At 39.7% G+C, this 22,647-nt stretch overlaps 1 protein-coding gene across 3 annotated transcripts in view; it reads right to left on the bottom strand.

Moving 5' to 3' along the window:
• trpm4a (transient receptor potential cation channel, subfamily M, member 4a) overlaps nucleotides 1-21,577 on the bottom strand; it is a 46,610-nt gene extending 25,033 nt beyond the window's left edge. Inside the window, exons 1-5 of one of the 3 annotated variants that reach the window (XM_077557289.1) lie at nucleotides 21,443-21,577; nucleotides 13,789-13,850; nucleotides 8,054-8,231; nucleotides 3,035-3,215; nucleotides 14-183 (exon numbers count right to left, since the gene is read on the bottom strand). In XM_077557289.1, coding sequence (XP_077413415.1) covers nucleotides 14-183; nucleotides 3,035-3,215; nucleotides 8,054-8,231; nucleotides 13,789-13,850; nucleotides 21,443-21,514 — 663 coding nt within the window. In that variant the 5' untranslated portion in view covers nucleotides 21,515-21,577. Of the gene's footprint in view, nucleotides 1-13; nucleotides 184-3,034; nucleotides 3,216-3,680; nucleotides 4,160-8,053; nucleotides 8,232-13,788; nucleotides 13,851-21,442 lie in introns of those variants that run through there. The other 2 variants (XM_077557290.1, XM_077557291.1) reach the window with 2 other exon arrangements.
• Between the last annotated feature and the right edge of the window lie 1,070 nt (nucleotides 21,578-22,647).

Below are 22,647 nucleotides of genomic sequence, written 5' to 3'. Positions count from 1 at the left end.
TTATAAGGCATACCTGTGCATTTACAAGCTGCTGCCTGTTGTGCACGACGCCCCAGGGTGCAAGTCCCACGGCTATGACTTTCTTCTTAGCGAGAGCTGGAGCTGCAGCCTCATGGTCCCTCACCGCCTCACCTACGCAGCGGGCTACGCCTTCCCGGAGACCCCCCGTCAATATCCAGGCCCCTGGATAACAAAGGGAAAAAGGGTGGGTGAAATTTTAAATTAAAAGCAGTGCATTTTTATTTGTGAATAGGTACAGTGGTGCCTCAACTTACAAATGTAATTGGTTCTGTGACCTCATTTGTAAGTTGAAACGTTCTTAAATTGAGGTAACTTTTCACATTGAAATGAATGGAAATTCAATTAATCCATTCCAGCCCCCAAATTACATTTTATGATAGATATTAGGGGTGGGAATCTATGAATTTCTTATGATTCGATCCCGATTTTTGGGCCTGCGATTCGATTCACAATCGATTTTCGATTAGGAACTATTTTTGATTCAAAATGATTTGATTGACAATGATTGATGCTTCAATCTATAGATGTGCAAGGAATTGTAATGATCTACTCCAGTCTGACTCGCTAATGCTAATTAGCGTGCTACTCGCGGCACGTTTATCACTCAAAAGAACGGCTCCACGCTGGAAAAAAAAAACTTTTGTTGGAATAACTTGATCGTGTCATTTTCATTTTACTCTCTAATGTGGCTACAACTTAACAGTGTATTAGACCATGTGGAACCACACTGCCCCTCAATGGCCAAACCGGGTACAACATGAACAGCGCTCCAAATAAAGGCACACGCAGACAAAGGCAAGACAGTATTAAATAATTAAAATAAAATCTATTTTGGGACATTTAAAATCTATTCTGAATCGTACTAAATGAGAATCGCGATTCTTATGAGAATCGATTTTTTGGCACACCCCTAATATATACAGTATATATATATATATATATATATATATATAATTTTACCCCCTAATTTTAATTAGAGTGTGGTTAAAAATAAATACAGTACAACATAAAAATAAGTGAAAATACTTAATTACTATGAAGAAATCCCACACTAAACAAACAAGTACTTATAGTGCTTTAACTTTACGTGAAAAGGCGAGAACAACAGCTCCTCAACTGGATGAGTTGTATGTCTTTTTTTTTTCTTTTCCAATTTAAGAGATACTCCAATACAGTAAATAACATAGTATCATACATACCGTCAAATGGTTTTGCCACATTCATCAGAAATCTAGGCAACTGCTTTGGTGATAAAGACCACACACACACCCAATGGCCGCGGCGTGTGTGTGCCTTAACGGCACAACACGACAACTACCTTGGACGTTTACAGCCTTTAATTAGCCTGATTAAGAGTTTTTAAAAAAAAATCAGCCCAACTGTGGCAATGAGTTATGCACAGAGCCAATGATAGTTAAACTAAATTGAATAGCGCAAGACGCACAGTATGATCCGTCCGCTCACCCATGCTGAGAAGGTTCATAAAACAAAACCTGTTTGTAACTAGAGGCATATTTTCGACCAAAATTTCGCTGGTAACTCGGAAAGTTCGTAAAACAGGTCGTTCGTAACTTGAGCTTCCACTGTATCTTAAAACTTACAATTATGAAAAAAGACAAGACCGTCAAATGCTATCTCAAGGGATTACTATGATTATTGTTATATACTTTGTAAAGTGGCTTGCAAAAGTATCCATTAGCCTTATACCTTTTCCCATTTTATGTCTGCTCTTAATTTTGAAGTTGAAGAGAGACGATACATATAGTAGTTTTCAAGTTATTTCACAAACAAATATCAGAAAAAAAAAGTAAAAATCCAGTGTAAATGCTTCCCGAAGTCAGTTAATGTTAAAAAAAAATTTTTACCAACAGGTTCCAAACTATTCGTATCCTCTCTCATTAAAGTGTTTGTTGTCAAATTGTATCCATTATACATGTTGTTGCACATTAGTGATGAACAAGTTTTTATACGTTCCAAAACGTTACCACACCCATTTCTCCGGCAATTTCACCATGCCTATCTTTTCATTTGCTTACCCTTTTCTACCTGGCAGCCACAGTCACTTAATTAGCTCAACCAGCGTTGCTTATGTTCACACGCCTACAGTTCTGAAATGCTGCCAGTCCAGCAAAACTTTTTTGCTACTTGTTCAGGCTCAGGCTTTAGACTGCCTGGTTTGATTTGGTTTGCCATGAAAATTTTTCAGGGGTGGGCACAGCAGCGTGTCAAGGCCTTTTCACACTGCACTTAGCAGGGCACAGCACATCATTGACAAACACATCCATTATGTATGTGCTACGAGGGTGTGACAACAGAATGACAAGTCGTGTCACTTGATGACTATTTGTCTAGACAAGAGAGTATTTTAGGAGTCTATCTGCAATCGGCAACAGCATGAGCTTCAGGTCAATTCCTAACTGGCTATACTGTAGTTCCATTTCAGGTCACAATCATGGAGGCCATGGCTCAGCCAACCTCATTGTTGACCACCCACAGTAGTTTGCAAGCTTAATTCATTAAAGTCTATAGTCAGTCTTTGGAATCAAAAAGTTCTGTGCCAAGGATGAGTTTTCTCGTTTTTAACATGTTTTCATGGAGAGGGGTTGATGAAGGGTCTGATGGTGTTCTTGAACTTGAGCTGTTTGCCTACTATTTACAGTGGGTGAAGGAGGACGTTATAATTGTCATAAAAGGAAAAATATTAGCGGCAAAGTCAGTGTTCTGCTTGATATGTTTGTTGAGACAAAAAAAAATCTCCGGATTATGTGACAAGTAGCTGAATTTTGAAATATTTAACAATGTTCTTCTGGTGATTAGTTAAAAGCAGGAAAAGGTACTCAAACTTTTTTTTTCCTGTTGAAAGAAGAGTCTATTCTTTAGTTGATAGATTTGATGTATAAATAATACCACTGAGGACATTCCGGAGTCAGAAAGCAAGCGTACTATCATGTTAATGCCAAAAAAGATCATGTGCATTGTGCATGCGCATTGGTTTCTACTAATTTTTTTTTACCTGTGCTCTGTGCAGCCCGAACCAGACCGTTCCTCAGGACCTCTCTCACCCACGTTTTAACGTTCTCGCAGCCTTCGCCCCCCACCACGGACACCACTAAGTTGGGTGAGGGCAAAGCCCAGTGTGTTGTCATCAGGGTGTAGATGATCTGAGGTTGTGTGTCACATGACAGCCGCAGAAACTAGACAGGAAAAAAGAGATCAACAACTGTGGTGATGGCCTGTGACTGGAAGATATCTTGATGGGAACAAATAACTATTAGAAATGTTCCATTTTTTCATTTTGGTTTCATGTCAAAACTGTGTGGAATATTTGATTATCATAGTGAAGCCGTAATAAAAAGTAGTAAATTGCTATCAAAATGGGCCTCAACAATCCTGAGTTAGAATAAACATGACTCGCTGTCCTTGAAATTGAGTCTCAAGACCATTTTTGAGGAGTCTGCCTCAACATCAGCTATACTCAAATATAAAAGTCTTTGGACTCCTTTAGACTAGTCGAGATGAAAATTGCAGGGAGAACAGTATACACTAAATATTTGTCAACAATTTCATGACAGAAGAGTATGAATAGGTGAAATCCTATTGTCTCTGTAGTTTTTATCCATCCGTTTTCAATACCGCTTACAGCAGCTCAGAGTACCCACCCTTCCTGGAGTCCTTGGAGGGTGTGCTGGAGAGCGCAGCCCCTGGGGACTCCCTCGTTCTGCTGGGGGACTTCAACGCTCACGTGGGTAATGACAGTGAGACCTGGAGGGGCGTGATTGGGAGGAATGCCCCCACCCCCGATCGAAACCCGAGCGGTGTTTTGTTATTGGACTTCTGTGCTCGCCACGGACTGACCATAACGAACACCATGTTCAAGCACAAGAGTGTCCATATGTGCACTTGGCACCAGGACACCCTAGGCCGCAGTTCGATGATCGACTTTGTAGTCGTGTCATCGGATTTGCGGCCGTATGTGCTGGACACTCGGGTTAAGAGAGGGGCGGAGCTGTCAACTGATCACCACCTGGTGGTGTGTTGGCTCCGATGGCGGGGTAAGATGCCGGTCCGACCAGGCAGGCCCAAACGTATTGTGAGGGTCTGCTGGGAACGTCTGGCAGAATCCCGTCAGAAAGAGTTTCAACGCCCATCTCCGGCAGGGCTTCTCCATTGTCTCGGGGGAGGCGGGGGACATTGAGTCCGAGTGGACCATGTTCCGCGCTTCCATTGTTGAGGCGGCCGATCGGAGCTGTGGCCGTAAGGTGGTTGGTGCCTGTCATGGCGGCAATCCTCAAACCCGCTGGTGGACACCAGCGGTAAGGGTTGCCGTCAAGCTGAAGAAGGAGTCCTATTGGGCCTTTTTGGCCTGTGGGACTCCGGAGGCTGCTGACAGGTACCGGCTGGCCAAGCGGAATGCGGCTTCGGCGGTCGCTGAGGCAAAAACTCGGACATGGGAGGAGTTCGGTGAGGCCATGGAAAACGACTTCCGCACGGCTTCGAGGAAATTCTGGTCCATCATCCGGCGTCTCAGGAGAGGAAAGCAGTGCGCCGTTAACACTGTGTATAGTGGAGATGGGGTGCTGTTGACCTCGACTCGGGACATCGTGAATCGGTGGGGAGAGTACTTCGAAGACCTCCTCAATTCCACCGACACGCCTTCCTTTGAGGAAGCAGGGTCTGGGGACTCTGAGGTGGGCTCCTCTATCTCTGGGGTCGAAGTCGCTGAGGTGGTTAGAAAGCTTCTTGGTGGAAGGGCCTCGGGGGTGGATGAGATCCGCGCGGAGTTCCTAAAGGCTCTGGATGTTGTGGGGCTGTCGTGGTTGACACGTCTCTGCAGCATCGCGTGGACATCGGGGACAGTGCGTCTATTCAGGGGTGCTGGAGAGGAGGGTCCGTCGGGAGGTCGAAACTCGGATTCAGGAGGAGCAGTGTGGTTTTCGTCCCGGCCGTGGAACAGTGGAGCAGCTCTACACCCTCAGCAGGGTCCTCGAGGGTTCGTGGGAGTTCGCCCAACCAGTCCACATATGCTTTGTGGACTTGGAGAAGGCGTTTGACCGTGTCCCTCGGGGAGTCCTGTGGGGGGTGCTTCGGGAGTATGGGGTACCGAGCCCCCTGATACGGGTTATTCGGTCCCTGTACGACCGATGTCAGAGTTTGGTCCGCATTGCCGGCAGTAAGTCGAATTTGTTTCCTGTGAGGGTTGGACTCCGCCAAGGTTGCCCTTTGTCACCGATTCTGTTCATTTTTTCAACTTTTATGGACAGAATTTCTAGGCGTAGCCAAGGCATTGAGGGGGTCCGGTTTGGTGGCCTCAGCATTGCATCTCTGCTTTTTGCAGATGATGTGGTGCTGTTGGCTTCTTCAAGCCGTGATCTCCAGCTCTCACTGGAGCGGTTCGCAGCCGAGTGTGAAGCGGTTGGGATGAGGATCAGCACCTCCAAATCCGAGACCATGGTCCTCAGTCGGAAAAGGGTGGAGTGCCCTCTCCGGGTCGTGATGAGATCCTGCCCCAAGTGGAGGAGTTCAAGTATCTTGGGGTCTTGTTCATGAGTGAGGGTAGGTTAGAGCGGGAGATCGACAGAGGGATCGGTGCAGCGTCTGCAGTGATGCGGACGCTGTATCGGTCCGTTGTAGTGAAGAAGGAGCTGAGCCGAAAGGCAAAGCTCTCGATTTACCGGTCGATCTACGTTCCTGCCCTCACCTATGGTCACGAGCTGTGGGTCGTGACCGAAAGAACAAGATCCCGGATACAAGCGGCCGAAATGAGTTTCCTCCGCAGGGTAGCCGTGCTCTCCCTTAGTGATAGGGTGAGAAGCTCGGTCATCCGGGAGGGACTCAGCGTCGAGCCGCTACTCCTCCACGTTGAGAGGAACCAGTTGAGGTGGCTCGGGCATCTGGTTCGGATGCCTCCTGGACGCCTCCCTCGGGAGGTGTTCCGGGCATGTCCTACCGGCGGGAGGCCCCGAGGACGACCCAGGACACGCTGGAGAGACTATGTCTCTCGGCTGTCCTGGGAACGCCTTGGGGTCCCGTCGGAGGAGCTGGCTGAAGTGGCTGCTAAAGCTGCTGCCCCCGCGACCCGACCCTGGATAAGCGGAAGAAGACGGACGGACATATAATAAAGAAATCTGCCCATAATTATCAGCAATTAGCAATCAATTTGTCATCACACAGATAGACCCGATAATACAGAAGTCCGAAGAAACAGTTGGTCCATCTGTTGTGGTTGTGGCTCAAGTTGTGCTTAACACCTCAACCCCTCCCCTCTCCTATGGTAGTGTTGTATATTTTTGACGTCATAATGCGGACCTTGTGTGTGACAGAAGATGCATCATGGCAACATGGCAGTCGCCAGTGTGGATTTTCTTAACTGTGTCTCCCCAAAATGTTACCCTTGCAGTTTTGTGTTGCATTTTTAAAACATAACTCAAGATGAGGTACTGGTTGTCTTTAAAGCAGAGGTATCAATAACATTCAGCTTTATGGTGCTTTGGACAATGTTTCAATGTATTTGTACATGTTAGCCTTATAGTAGGACTCGAAAGTATATTTGTATTCAAGTTAATTTTGCAAACAATTATTGACTTATTTATCGGTTATCGACATCGGCACTTTCTAAATTATTGGTTTATCGATATCGGTTAAAAATAGCCTTATCGTGCATCCTTAGTTTTGTTGTTTGTTTTTGTCATGGGTTGGGTTTAGTTTGTTTTTTGTTTGATTTTGTCCTCAAGTTACTTTAGTTTCTGTCATGATCTGTTGTGTTCTGTTTTCCTTGTGTGTCTCCCTTGTCTTGTTAAGCATGATCATGTTCACCTGTGTTTGCCTGCCTTTCCTCGTGTGTCAACCAATCAGTGCCCTCGGCCACTTGTGTCTTGCCCAGGTGTGTTCTTGTTATGTTAATCAGTGTTTGTGTATTTAGCCTCCTGTTTCCTGTCAGTCCGTTGTCTGATGAACACAGTTGTGACGTCTTGTTGTTACTCCTTGTCTTGTCATCCTCTTCCCTAATTTTGCTTTATTTTGGATTATGGACTTTGTTGTTTTCTTGTTTGCCGCCTGTTCCTGGTTCTACCCCCAGTTTAGATTTAATTAAACATTTATGGACTTCATTCCTCTGCCTCCCTGCACTTGGGTCCTCAGCCAACAACCCAAAATAACAGTTTAGGTTTTGAGAATTACTATGCATGTATAGAAAATGTAGTGAAAAAAAATCTATGTCATTAGTTGATTTTTAAAGTGCAATACTATATTTTTGGTAGTTCTAAATACCTATGACTTAAAAATGTGTGCCTCTACACACAATCACTGTGATAAATTATAATGCACAACATATGTATTGGAGATACAGTAGCTTGTAATGTGTTGTAAAAGGATAGTTCATAAAATATGAAGATTTTATTTATATTGTGTTGCAATAAAACAAAGGGAAAAACACTGACTTTTTAATTAAATTTATTGTCATGAATTCACTGGTCTGGCCCACCCGATGTCAAATTAGGCTGTATGTGGCTCTTGAACTGCAATGAGTATGACAGACACCTGTTTCTGGACACACAAACTGTATGAAAGCTAGACTCATCTTTAATTCAAACTAGTTTTTCTCTGGGTTGCTCCAATTGCTAACTAGAGTTAAAACACATTTGGTTAACTGAAGATTTCATTAGGTGTGAAAATCCGAGTGACTGTTTGTAATATCTGCAATTTATAATAGGCCACATTAAATGTGTCTCCCAAATGCAACCACACCCTTTATAATGCGAGTCACACCACAGTGATGAGTGATGCCAGTAATGGTGAATAGTTGCACGTTGACACCATATCATAACTGTGCAAATGCATGAATGAGGCAACATGCTTTGAGTACCAGCTCGCTGGCTTGTGAATAGTGCAAACAATAACAATAGTTCCTGTTTATTAAAGGTTAGCCTCAACCATGTGAGTTGGCATTCCTACGCACCCAGTCTCCGCAAATGGTGACTCAGTGGGCTGGTCTATCAGCGAGAGCAAGTCTGGCTTTGTAGTCGCTGCTACTCACATAGCTGTGTCTGTGCCCAGCACCGGCAAACTCCAACTCTCCAAAGGCATCGGTGGTACACTCGGTAGTGTGCTGCTTACTGTCCCACTCGGTGGCAATCCCATCCCCTCTGGAGTCCCTTGCGTCCAACACGTTGTGTACGTTCCGCACGTGACCGCACTGACATAGTACTCCATTACTGTCACACAGTAAACACACAAACAAACACAAATAGGCTGTTATTCTTTGGTTGTTAATATTACAAATGATGCAAAAACCTTATCTACCAACCAAGTAAAATTGGGTTCATGTTTAAACTTACAACAACAAAAAATTCAAAGCCTAAGGTATTAAACATGTCTTTTGAAGTGTGTTTGACAGATTAATGAATGTGTGTGTGAGCGTGTATGTTTGCCCAAGGGTTAAAGCACACGTTTCACTGCAATTGTTTTATTTATTTATTTATTTAAATTTTTTACTTTTTTATTTTTTGCAGTTGAACTGGTGCCTATCACAGATGATTATGGGCGAGAGGTAGGATACACTTGGTAGCTGCTAGCCAATCTCAGGGCACATATAGACAAGGCATGCACATTCATACCTAAGGACAATTATAGTCTTCAATGAAACCCCAACAGCTGTCCACTATGTGGCCCTAATATAATTAAATATAATTAGGGGTGTCAGGCAATTAACATTTTTATTCGTAATTAATAGCATGACTTAAATAGTTAACTCACGATTAATCGCTAATTTTATAACTGTTCTAAATGTACAATAAAATATTTTTTGTAAGTTTCATACTATTGTGGTGGAAAAAAATGTTAAACTAATAGAAATATGGCTGCATCTTTTAGTCATTGATACAGTAATTTCATAATTCATGAAATTTAGTTAAAATTAAAAAGATGTGCTGTATTGTATAAAATGAGTGTGATTGATTTGTTTAGGTTATTTTTCTGCCACTAGATGGCATAATTGCATTTGTAAGACGTTGGGGGCCGCTCAGTGCATTTTTCTTTTCATATTAAGAGCTATCTAATCTTTAACATGAAAAAACTTGTGAAATTCTGCACATTTTTAAAGTTGTAAAATACAATTTGACCCCAGTCTCCACAAATATATGCATAATTATTAAATGTATTACTGCTAAATTTTGACATGGATGTGTCTGCTTTGTTGTGACTGGAATTCCCCCAGTACAGGCTTTCCAAGTAAGGGGCGGTCATTAATTGCACATTAAAAAAATGTGTGACATATCTCCATCTCATCTCTGGAAAGCTGGGAAAGCGGTAATTAGAGGTAAAATTATATCATATTCATCTTATAAAAAGAAACAGGATCAAAAATTACCAAAAGACTTGGAAGATAAAATTAAACAACTGACGGATGAGTACGCAATAAACCCAAATAACCAAATATGGACTGACTTACAAAATACAAAAATTCAGTTAGACGATATGCTAACTAAAAAGACAGAGTTCATAATACAACAATTGAGATACAACAACTTTGAATATAATAACAAATCAGGTAAATTTCTTGCAAACCAACTTCAATGCAATCGGGAAAAATCTCTTATAACGGCTATTAAAGGGACAACTGGTGAATGCACACAATCACCAGAAGAAATTAATCAATTTTTTTATAGCTATTATCGCAACCTATACTCAGAAACTAACAAACCTAACCCTGAGCATATTGAGGCATTCCTCAGTAGCTTAAATATGCCTCAGTTAACTACTGAATATAAAGATATGTTAGACGCGCCACTTACCATAAACGAGTTGTACAGTGCTCTAGATAGTATGCCTAATGGCAGAGCACCTGGCCCGGATGGTTATCCGGCTATATTTTTTAAGCACTTCTGATTAATGCTTGCTCCACTATTCTTAAGAGTAGTAACAGAAATTAAAACTAATGGTTACATATGCCCACACATGAATACAGCAGCAATTACACTTTAATTAAAGCTAGAAAAAAAACCCACCCTTCCATCAAGTTACCGTCCAATTTCACTAATAAACACTGATATTAAAATTATCGGTAAGGCTTTCGCATCTAGACTAGAAACAGTAATCTCGACAATCATTCATAGCGACCAAACAGGCTTTATTAAAGATTGTCACTCTACTAATAATATTAGGAGGCTCTTTAACCTTATTAGCATGTCACAGCGGCATGATAAAAAGGCAGTTATTATGCATGATGCAGAAAAAGCTTTCGACAAAATTAACTGGTCCTTCCTCTTTGCTGTTTTAAATAAATTTGGCTTTGGGAAGTCATTTATTCACTGGGTGTCAGTATTATATGATTCTCCTAAAGATACAGTTACTACTAATGGGATTATATCTCAGAGTGTTACTCTACAGAGAGGCACAAGAGAGGGATGCCCACTGTCCCCCTTATTATTTGCAATATTTATTGAGCCACTTGCATTAGCTATACGCCAGGAAAGAAGGATTCAAAGAATTAACTCTGGGGTAACAGAACACAAAATTAATCTATATGCCGATGATATTTTACTTTATTTAGAAAAGTCTGCTATTTTGTTAGGGGAAGAATTTAACATAATAACTAAATTCTCACATTTATCAGATTATTCTATTAACTGGACAAAATCAACACTACTACCTATTACAGAAAATTCATGGAACCCTGCAAGCCAAGACCCACACTACTCATTTCCTATAGGTAATTTAAAATACTTAGGCATAAAAATCTCACCTAAATTAACTGATTTAATTCATTTAAACTTTTCTCACTTCTGGATAGCATTTATAGTGACTTGGAGCGCTGGAATAATTTTGCTATTTCTCTAATAGGACGAATAGCCACCATTAAAATGAAAGTTTTACCCACATTAAAACTAAATAAATAAATAAAACTAAATTATATCATTTGACTGACAATCACAATTAGGGTTGGCCATTAATAATCACATTCCAAAATGTTATGATAGCGCAAAACATAATAGTTTAAAAAAAATAATCCTCACTGAAACCCAAATTTTATCTATCGAGTTTGTTTTATAAACTGTTCACATGTGCGTCTATGAAAAGTGACCACGAGGAAAGAATTGTTCCCATCTGTCATGTTTAGGTTCTGTGGGGTTGAATTTTTGTTTGGTTTTGAGTGTTGTTGATTTTTTGTCTGTGTGATCTGTGTTTTGTTATGTTGTCCCTGTATCCTTCCCTTGTCTCATCAAGGTTTATGTGGTCCACCTGTGTTTGCCTGCCCTTCTTCGTGTGTCACCCAATCAGTGTCCTTAGCCACTTGTACCTTGCCCTGGTGTGTCTAATCATGTCAATTAGTGTTGGTGTATTGAGGCCCCGTCCAGACAAAAGTAAAGCCGTTCATTCCTCAAACAAATCTCGCACACACAGAAGCATTTCAAGACTTGCGTGTGTCCAAAAGAAAACGTTGATGGCAATTAACGACTGTAATGTATATGCCAAGTCTGGAGTGGCGCTGTAGCGCAGCCACAGGGAGTTAACGGAAAGCGACGAAGCGTAGAAGAAGATTCAGCGATGAAGACGAACACTTTTTTTCCTAACTTATTGCAATCTACAGAACAAACATGGCTTTGCGTGTATTAGTGATGGGCATGACAGTTCTTTTAAGCAAACTTAATCTTTAGAATCAGTTCATTAAAAAGAACCGCTCAAAAGATTCGTTCATCGAATCGGTCGTCTACGCAACACCCCCCGCCGGCACGAACGTAAATTATCATTATTATTTTTTAAATAAACACACAGTTAATCTTATGTTGCTATATTTGTTGTCATGAGTGTGTTTCAATCCCGAACAAAAGCACGTTCACTCACTGAATCATTCCTGAACCGGAATGGCAACACATTCACTCACTGACTCGTTCACGCGCTGATCCGTGTTGGTTAACGCCAATAGCATGAAAGTACGTTTGCCCGTGTCTGACACTGGCTGCTGATTGGTCGTTCGCGAAGATTGACAACATGAGCGTGGCTGAGCTCAAATGAACTGAGAAAAGAACGAATCACTTCAGGAAGTGATCCTTTCACTCACGTTCACAGAAAAGATTTGTTATTTTTGAACGAAACGTACGTGTACGACACAACACTAGCATCTATCAAAAGAACATGAAGAAGACGAATACAGGAGAAGTGACAATAGCGGGTGATCCAAGTACAGCACCGCTTGATGAATGAGGGAATAATAAAGCAAAATATTTAGCTGCATAAGCAAGATTAGGATGCTGCGCAAAACGACTACGACACAGGGCTATCCGCCATTGTTGTTGACAGACTGACGGTTCCGCGTGCAGTCACGCAAAAATTGGCGCATACGCCTCAATCTGCGACAATGCGTCGTCGTTGAGCTGCGACCATTACGTCATCACTGGAGGAGTATCCTGCATATGGTGTCCAGACGGACGCGTACGGGGCGCGTTTTGAAATCTATCCACTCTGGAGCCCAGTTACAAAAGTGATCGGTTTCAAGCTCCGAAACCGAGCCATCGTGTGGACAAACGGCCTAAACGGTAAGAAGCTTGTGAGTATACATTTCAACTGGCTTTCGTGTGGACGACAAGGCCTTAGTCTCCTGTCTTTTGTTCAGTCCTCCTCAGTCTATTATTGATGCCTCTGTGTATTTTGATGTCATGCCTTGTAGTTTTAAACTTTGTTGTTTTGTTTGCTGGTCAGTACTTGGTTTTCCACCTTGTTTTTGTTTAATTAAAAGAAAAACAATATTGGACTTCACTTATGCCTCCTCACCACTGCTTCCCTGCACTTGGGTCACCAACCACACCAAACATAACACCATCACATTGAAACTGTATTGATCATTATGTTATGTTTAAATCCAGATTTAACACTTATTTTTACATTCTGGCATTTAGTTTAACTACTCATAGGCCTGTACTTCACTTCTATTCTCTTCCCTCCTCCTCTCCTTCTTCGAGGCTTGGTGGCGCTGAGGCCCTGACTGAATCTGAGGCTCTTGCTGTATGGATTCTGCACTAGCCGACTGTGACCAAATTTGACATGAACCTCTTATCCGAACTAGTTGCCATGAAGGATTCTGCACTGACTGACTTGACTGGCCCAGGTCCTGGGAGGCCTCTACCTGCGACGCTTCATTTAATTTAATGGACTCTAATGCTGTTTTAGTTATCATTGTTTAGCATCTTAGTATGTGTTAAATGTTGCCCTCTTGTCATTGCAGCAGGATCATCCCGGAAAGCGGATTCCCTCCCTTAATCTGTGGTCCCTTCTCAAAGTTTCTTCCTTTTTCCCAAAATGTTTTTTTAGTTTTCTTGCTTAATTGGGGTTTAGATCAGAGGTTGTTGCTATTTTTTGTCAACTGTGGGCTTGTGAAGCCCTTTCAGACATGCTTGCGATTTCAGGGCTATACTGTACAAATACACTTAACTTGACTTCAAACTGGTTTGTCAGACCAAATATTTTCAGAAAAAAATACAAGTTCACTGCCGCATACTTGCAGTTCGTCACATACGGATTTGCATGTTCACTGATTTTTTTCCTCTCGTATTTTTAGAGATAGATATTTTTTAAACTTGTATTCATGTGCGTGCGTGTGTACTGTAATCGCTGACATCAGGCCAAAACCTCATAAGTGTTGAAAAATGGGTTTTTCTTTTTGTTGATGCAATGTTCATTGTTGAAAAAAAACCATGTCTTTGGGGTCTCTTGAAAAATGATGATTTTGGAGGTACAACATTTTGGCCCGATGCATTTATAGCAACAGATATTTACCTGGTAACATCTTCAACAAAGGTGGTGCACTCTCGCTTCTTGATGAGCTTGGGGATCCAACTCTGAGCAGAAGAATGATCTTGATCAAGGAGCAAGTCCAAAATAATAATAAATAATAATAAATCTTGTTCAAGATACATTTATGAGTATAAACACAGTAAAAGCTTTACGGACATGCATAGTTGTATATTATCAACTTCCAACTTATGAATATTCAGTTTCATGAATGTGTACCAGTGAAATTCACAAAATGTAAAAGGGTATGTAATAATAATGATAATAATGTATACATTAGCTATTTCCATAATCATTATCTGGAAAGTATATCCATGTTGTATTCAAAATGAAGACATGAAATATACCTAGACCTTCATCTTGTCTTGGCAGCTAATTTTTCAGATGCCGTAGGCTACATTGGTTTAACATTGTGTGTTGTGGGGACAAAACAGGCATGTTTACAGTCAAACATCTTTCATTATTAGCTACTAATGAAGGGCACCTGTATATGTTCTTTAAAAGCCCTATAAGTAGTTTAAAACATAGGGTTACGATATAAAATATCCTTGAAGGTGCATTGTGCCGTTCACAAAGGTAATATTAAAGTGTTTTCTACATCATGTATGCTCCACCAATGCCCAAATGAGTACAAAGGGCCCTGAGTTTTTATTTTATTCTATTTTTTTACTCCAACTGTGCCTATCATCTTGTATCTTCCCTTCAGTGTGGAGTGTTCGGGGCGAAAATGTCACAGTTTCCTGGGTTGGGGAGGGGTGGAGTGGTGCCATGCAGAAGCTTAACACAGAGGCTGCAGTTATGCTTTAGGCCAAAGGTGGCAATTGCAAGTAAAAAGTGACCAGCTCCACAATGATCCTTGAAGCATCTTAATTTAAATGTCATCCAAAAGCAATAACAATGTTAATTTTCCCATTAAAAAAAACAGGGTAAAAGATTTTTGTTTTATTTGAATTTGATATTATTTGTAGTAGTTCCAAATTCAACTGATAGATGTGCTTGCAAAGTTTGTGAAACCTGCAGGCATGGTCAGACTTTTTGTATAAAATATTAAAATAACCTTATTAAATGTTTAGTCTTACCCAAATCTACGATGCTGACATTGAAAATAATGGACTTGAACAAAAATAAATATAATATTGTCATTCATTCTTGAACAAAAGTTAAGTCTTAGCAAAACTCAGATTTCATGGGTGCAAAATGATGTGACCCTCTCACTTAATCAGACATTGCACCTCCTTTTGCAATGATAACTTCATCCAAACACTTTCTTTAGTGACTTATCAGTCTTTCACATCTACTTTGGGGAATTTTTGCTACTCATTCTTGCAAAATACAGCCAATTGGGAGAGGTTAAATGGGCATCTAGCATAAAGTGCCCGCTTCAGGTCCTGCCACAGTATTTTGAAAGAATTTAAGGCAGGATATTGACTGGGCACATCCAGAACATGAATCTTGTTCTTCGGACATTCCTTGGTTGTATTGCTGGAATGCTTTGGATTATTGTCATGTTGCATGATCCATCTTCTACCAGGCTGTAACTTCACAAAAGACAGCTTCAGGTTATGTTCCAGGATTTTACAATATTACTCAGAATTCATGAGTCCCTGGATTATGTGGAGTTGTCCAGCTCCTGAGGATGAAAAGCCAGCCCAGAATTTAACATTCTCACCAACCTGCTTCACTTTTAGCTGAAGGTTCTTTTTCTGGTATGTAGTGTTGACTTTTCACCAAACATGACTGTTTTAGTTGTGACCAAACAGTTCAATTTTGGACTCATCTGTCCACAGAAAAGACTTCCAAAAAAACTTCAGGTTTGTCCAGGTACTCTCTGGAAAAGTTGAGATGTCCAGCTTTGATCTTTTTTGTGAGCAAAGGCTTCTACCTAGCAAGCCTTCCATGAAAGTCTTGTCAATTGACTTTTCTTCTGATTGTTGAAGCATGCACATGTGTCCCAAATGCAGCAAAAGAGGTCTGCAAATCCCTCAATGTGATGTTCGAGTTTGCTTTTTACCTGAATTATCATTTTATTTGTGGTTCTTGCTGATATTTTAGAAGGTCGTCCACTTCTAGGCTGGATTGTAGTAATTTTCAGTGTTCTCTAGTTGCAGATGATCTGCTTCACAGTGGAATGATGAAGCTCAATTTTTTTAGATGACTTTATAGCTTTCCCCAGACAGATGTGCTGTCACTACCCACTTCCTGAGGTCCCCTGAGATTTCTCTTCCTCTCAGCATGACTGACCTGTATGGGTTTACCTAGGTAAGACTAAAGCAGGGAGAATCAAGGATGCATCTGTCGAGGAAGGACGCATCTGTACTTGCTCCTGCACTCGCTCGTGACTTCTAACTATTTTGTTGACATTGGGATTTTTAATTACATTGTTGCAATCTGCCTGGCGGAAAAAGAGCTGACGAAATTGAGGAGATAAAATCTTCTCTTGCAAAACTCAAAGAAATGGTCAACGAAATACTTGAAATGAAAAAGAGCATCGAGCCACTTCTGCAGGAAATTCAGCACTCAAAAGAGACACAAGAAAAAGATCGATGCATTGTCACTTTGGAACAAAAAGTGGATGATTTAAAACAGAATCTTCGAATCAACAATGTGATAGTTACAGGTATCCAGATTAAACCGCGCCGTGGCCTCCGGGCAAGAGCTGTGGCCGGCACAAGTGCAGTTGATTCTGACCAAGCTTCAGCGAACGAGACTGTGGAACAGCAAGTAACAACTCTATTTAGAGATTTGGGATTAATTGTGGATCCAGCACACATTCAGATGTGCTTTTCGCTTCCAACTGGGGGGACACGACCACCGGCAGTTCTGATCAGGTTTTTTGACAGGAAGAAAAAGATTGCTTTTTTGAGAGATAGCTACAAGCTCAAAGGTAAACATGTCTACGTCAATGAATATCTCATAAAACTAAATGCTGACATTGTCAGAAGGGCGCGACAATTGAGAAGGAATGGATTTATCGACAACACATGAACAAAAGACTTTCGGATCTTCATCCAAACAAAAGAAGACTCATCTTCTAAGAAGAAAATGCGGATTGTGAAAAGAGTGGAAGAATTGGCGGAGTTTGAGAGACAATAAATTGCTATCAGTAACTCACATCATTAAATTGTGGATTATGTTTTACCCAAAGGAAATTATTGTACATATTACTTGTACATTACTTGTACATTACATTGTAACATATTACTAATCAACCCAAAACTGGAGCTGTTATGATTTGAATAATGCAAGTATAGCATTTGATTACTTGCTGACACTGCCAAGCTTAACTTTTGTTCATACACCTGCATTGATAACATGTATTACTGTTCCTGTAAGGAGTGAATGTTGCTGTGGACACAATGGGCAGAATGCCAGCCAATCTACTCTTCTGGAAGCCACAACATGTGTGAAAGCTGATCCAAGGTCAGCAAAGACGCTACTGGTGAAGGAGCATGCGGTCGCCTTGGCTGCTCGCCTGGTGGGCCTGTTGGTGGCGTCCGGGAACCGATTTACCAATTCCAAATGATTGGTACTAGCTGCAACTTATACACGGACATTACTCAAGATGAACTCAGCGAGGAGTGTGCAGACTTAAGTCTGGGATTGATAACAATATGAATCAATGACTATCAAAATCAATGTATATGATGCGTATAGTAAGAATCGATGGGGACGGGTTACTAATAAGCCATGGCTTCTACCCGTCAGCTCTTCTTTCGGATGTCAATGTTGCAAATGATATTATGTGATCGATGTAACCTGTAATAATGTGTCCAAAAGGAAAAAATGAATAAAACAAAACAAAGTGATGTGGTTTTGTCTCAGTTTCAGTCAGTGATGCACAATTTCTTTGCTAAACCTCTCATTTTATTGGTCCATTTCAGTGGTTAGTTGAGCTACCAATTTGTCCTACCTGATCTTACTTGACTGCTTTAAGCAATGCAGCTCAGGGTTCACTTACTTTTGTACCTACATGAATAGACGAAAAACTATTTTTAATTAAGTTTTGACTACACAATTGATTACAAAAAAAAAAGAACAATGATTGAAATGCTAAACCTACACCTGTTATTTCAAATAAAATGTAATGGTTCAGATTGAGCAACAAAATCAGGTTGAAACAATTGGAAAGTCCAAATTGCTCAAAAGGTTCACAAACTTTTGAGCAGCACTGTTTACAGTAAACAATTGCACCCCCGTAGGGATGCCATTATACGGAATATATAAAAGCAAGCCAAAGCAAATCTTGTGTTGCCTACAGTGCACTTTGTGCACCTACAGCATGTTTAATACATTGATTTTTCTACTGCGTTTTCACAAATGTTCTGCTTCTACGGCAAAAAATGACCAATAAGTGTGGAAGAAGCTCTAAATACACATTTAATTGATAAAAATGTATATACACATTTTCAATTTTTCCAGAGTGCTACTCAAAAGATTCGTCTGCATCATGTTGTCAGAACCATCAACAATATGAAAGTTAAAGCCCATCAAGAAAAAAAAATGCTCTCAAATGTAAGCCTAACTTCTGCAAGGCACGATTCTTGGATAATATACTCCAAATGGTTGATGTGAAGTTCGTTCTTTGCTAGGCTCTCATTACCCCATACACGGATCCTAGGGTAAAACGCGCACTGTCAAGTGTTTTCAGCAAAAATAATAACATAATTTGTCAGTAACAACGTAGTTACTGAACATGAGTGGCCAGAATTGGTCCCAAGCACAAGTCCTGTATTTTTTCTAGTGTTGTTCCGATACCGATACTGGTATCGGCAGAGGCCCCGATACTGCATTAAAACAGTGGTATCGGTATCGGTGAGTACTAACAAGTAACATGTCGATACAATTAATTCTGACGCTAATTTAGGATTTTGGATGCAGCATCTTGTGTTTTGCACTGATGTGGGACATGTTCACTGCATGCCGAGCTAACATATCCTATTGGCTCTTGAATGCTCTGAACCAATGGCAGGACAGCTTTTTCATGTTGAATTTTGTTTTATTATATTTGGTATGGTATGGGCATCGGCCGATATGGCAAAGCTGGGTATCGGAATCGGTATCGGGGCCCAAAAAACGGTATCGGAACAACACTATTTTTTTCTCAGTCTTGCAAGTGAAGAGCAGCCAGGTATAATGTTAGTGCTTCTTATTCACTTGTTGCCAACAAAGTCAACAATAAATGCACTACTGGTCAAACGATGAAGAATTTAATATATACATATATATATTGACACCGGCACTTTTTTTTCCCCACTTAAAACACCGTGTAGAATAATACACAACAAATGACCCACATCAATAGCACAAATGGGTGGAACACAAACGCAGGATGGGAGTGATTACACACGGGAAAAGAAGGGCAGCATTGATCAGATCAGATCATATGAAACCAATAAATAAAGGAGAAAAGGCACAAATAGTACTATGGCTGACGCACAGAGGATCATAAATAAACATCAAGCAAGCAAAAACAACAAACACTGCAAAGAGACTGTGACAGTTGCCTACTGTAATTTGATTGAAGACACACCCATGAACAAAAGATCAGGTCATGAGGGTCATGAATGTGAAATTCTGCAATATATATATGGACTGGTTTTCTGGAAAGACGCAATGCACCTCCCAATAAAAAACGAGTCATTCACCGCCAAATAAATCAGGATCAAATCATTCTGCTAGATCCTAGTCATATAGCAAATAATTTCCACGTTATTAACGGCCACCTTATTGCATACAGTTAGCATACTTTACTATAGTTGTTGTTACTGTTCTCACAACGTGCAATCGCTACAAGCATTTAAAGAAATTTCCTTGATCGACGATGATGGAAACTGCATGATTAGTACATTAATAGTTTTTTTTTGTTTGTTTGTTTTTCGTTTTAATCAGTATTGGCAAAGGAGTTGTGCCATTGAGGAAGACAACAAACTACAACTACTGTACAATTAATTCCACATCATCAACAGAACATATTAGAAATTTAATTAATTAAATGATATCATAACAGGTTTAGTTAAATCAGTTTAATTCAAAAAGTAAAACTTATTTTTTATAGATTCATTAAACACATGAGACTAAAAATTTGTTTGAGTGTTGCTTATGTAATGTCCAAATTTCCAAAGTTTTTGTTAGCAGTAAGCTTTAATCTTCCTTTTTAAATGAAATATTTCACTGTGTAGTGAGTGTATAATACAATGGTTTCATTTTTTTGACTTGGCAATATATACCGTGTGTGAAATTAAATTTAGAGTCCATGATCATAATCCAATACATTGTTATTCATTGCTAAAGGCCAGTTGAGTGGTCTGTATTGGAATTCCACTGATGTAGACACTATTTGACATGATTGTCTAACATGAAATTGGAGACCCCGAACCCCAGACAAACATAATTAAATAAGTGAGGGGAGAGCACATTGCACAAACAGGCAAGAAAGGGAAGTCGTAAAATGAGTTATCAGTTGTTCAAGTTCAAGCTGTTAAAAAGAAGAAAGTTTAGTGGACGTCAGGACAAACAGGAAAAAAGTTCAATGCCATTCAAGTTGAGGCATGAGTGCAACCCAACCAAAGTGCCTGCGAGTGTGATTAATAAAGAAGTTGTGAAGCAGAAGTAAGTCATTGGGACTCTCATTGAGGACTGGTTCAACCTGTTTGCCCACCCACTTTTGCTGTGCTCCTTTTGCTTTTCCAAACTGTATTTATTTCAGGCTGGAACTCCACATCACTTTTACATTTGTGGGAATAAAATATGTTTTATTGTATAAAACTTCAAAATAAATCATACATTGATTTGAAATACTGCTACTTACTACTTGTTATAGTAAAAAATGACCCCCAAAAAATGCATGGGGGAAAGAATTGTACTTCATTTTCTTACCCTATTTCTGTTCATTGTGTACTGCAATTGATTAGTTTCAGGTTTTGAATTTTTTTAGCGTGACAAAGTAAATTGATTAAGAAACACACAGTCATCAAAAAGTACATAACCGTAACCCATCTCAAATACATGTATGCTGCCATGCATTATAAATGTTTACATTATTAAAATAAAATATTTGAAATAATCTGATAGAATATTGATCACTACAAGATTCAAATAAAATAAATTAATATATTTATTGTTTAAAAATTATAATGGGCATGAATATTTTGTGCTGTTATGAAAAAACGGAGGATGCCAAAAATAACATTGAAAAATCCTCCACCTGCACAAGGTTGAAGGTCAAGTGCATGTGGTAAATCGCTACACACACAAAAATGTGGATTTTTATTTTTCCTAAGCATAATTACTGTTATGGAACTCAGCCTCTGGAGAATATGTATTGTATTTTATGAGTTAATGTAATGTTGCACATGCTATCTGATGGGAAAGTGACATGATGGAAAGTTGACCTCTATTGTGTATGTTTACTACTGGAATAAGACTACTGCTCTACTTCGAAAAGCTATCGAAATCTTGCTGCTTTCAAGCAATGTGTAACAATGCTCAATGTTGACGTGGCAAAATCCTTAATGTAAAAATTTAACTAAAATGACAACGTCATCACAATGCTGGCTAAATGACTGTCAAACATCACTTTGTAACACTACAGAAAAATAATTAAGTGACAGTGATTTGTTGAGGTGGTCAGGTCACATACCTGAACTTTCTCTTTCTTAATTTCTGACTTTCCACGACCGCTGCCTTCGTCCACCTTGTCAGTCTTCTTCATCCTGGCTTGTGTGCTCTGCCTTTCTCTGTCTCATGTCTGCCGCAGACTAGTAGGGAATCCTGAAGCCTCGCCCCGGCTGTGATGTCACCTACTACTCAGCCTGTAGAACAAATAGGCGTGACAACTCATTATCAATTATACATTTCAACAGTAGAAATCTCCCCAATAACTTTATAGCAATTAAGGTTTATCTGGGTAAACTTACAAAATTGTATATTATTGCTTTCTTAGAGACTTGGCTTGACGATGAAGTAGAAGGAGAAATTAAATTGGATGGATATGCTTTGTTTACAACCAATAGAGAACACAAAATTGGAGGAGGAGTTGCTATTTTTAATCAGTTAAATTGCAGAGTCGTCAATGAAATGTCCAAAACAATTGAAAACGTGATAGAATGTGTAACTGTAGAAATTGTAATGGATAATTCTAGAAATATGATTGCTAGCTGCATGTATAAAAAACTGGTTCCTGTTTTGATATATTTAATGATATGATGGTAGATATGTATGAGCAAATCAATTACATGAAAAAAGTCTTTATTTGTGGAGATTTCAATGTGGATATATTGAACCCCAATTAACTGATATTGAATTAAGGTAACATGAAATGTATTGATACAATGTATAGTCTCGGTTTATACCCTACTATAAAACCAACAAGGATAGCGAAAAATAGTGCAACATTAATTGATAAAATTTTCACTCATGAATTAGGGACTAAAATTGTCAGTGGATTATTCCTAACTGACGTAAGTGACCATCTCCCAGTATTTGCAATTTTTCAGAATTTATTTAGGGATAAACTAATTATTAATACTGGTAGTTATAAATATAATAAATAATATATAAGGCTTAAAACACCAGCCATAGAGGGTCTTAAAGATGACTTAAAAAAGCAACGCTGGTGGGAAATGTATTCCAAATATGACCCCAATGAATCATATCAGGAATTTTTGAAGATCTTTAATACCCTCTATGACTTTGACTGCCCTGTAAGAACATATTGTGCAAATAATAGACTTGAATATAAGCCCTAGATGACTAGAGGGCTTGAAAATGCCTGTAAAAAAAAAAAAAAGTATTACATCGAATGTATTTAAAAATGAGAACAAAAGAAGCTGAAACTAAATATAA

The sequence above is a fragment of the Vanacampus margaritifer genome, chromosome 2 (genome assembly GCF_051991255.1).
Source record: "Vanacampus margaritifer isolate UIUO_Vmar chromosome 2, RoL_Vmar_1.0, whole genome shotgun sequence".
Lineage (NCBI taxonomy): Eukaryota > Metazoa > Chordata > Actinopteri > Syngnathiformes > Syngnathidae > Vanacampus > Vanacampus margaritifer.
The sequence above is the reverse complement of the archived record's forward strand: the minus strand, read 5'-3'. Positions and strand labels throughout refer to the sequence as shown.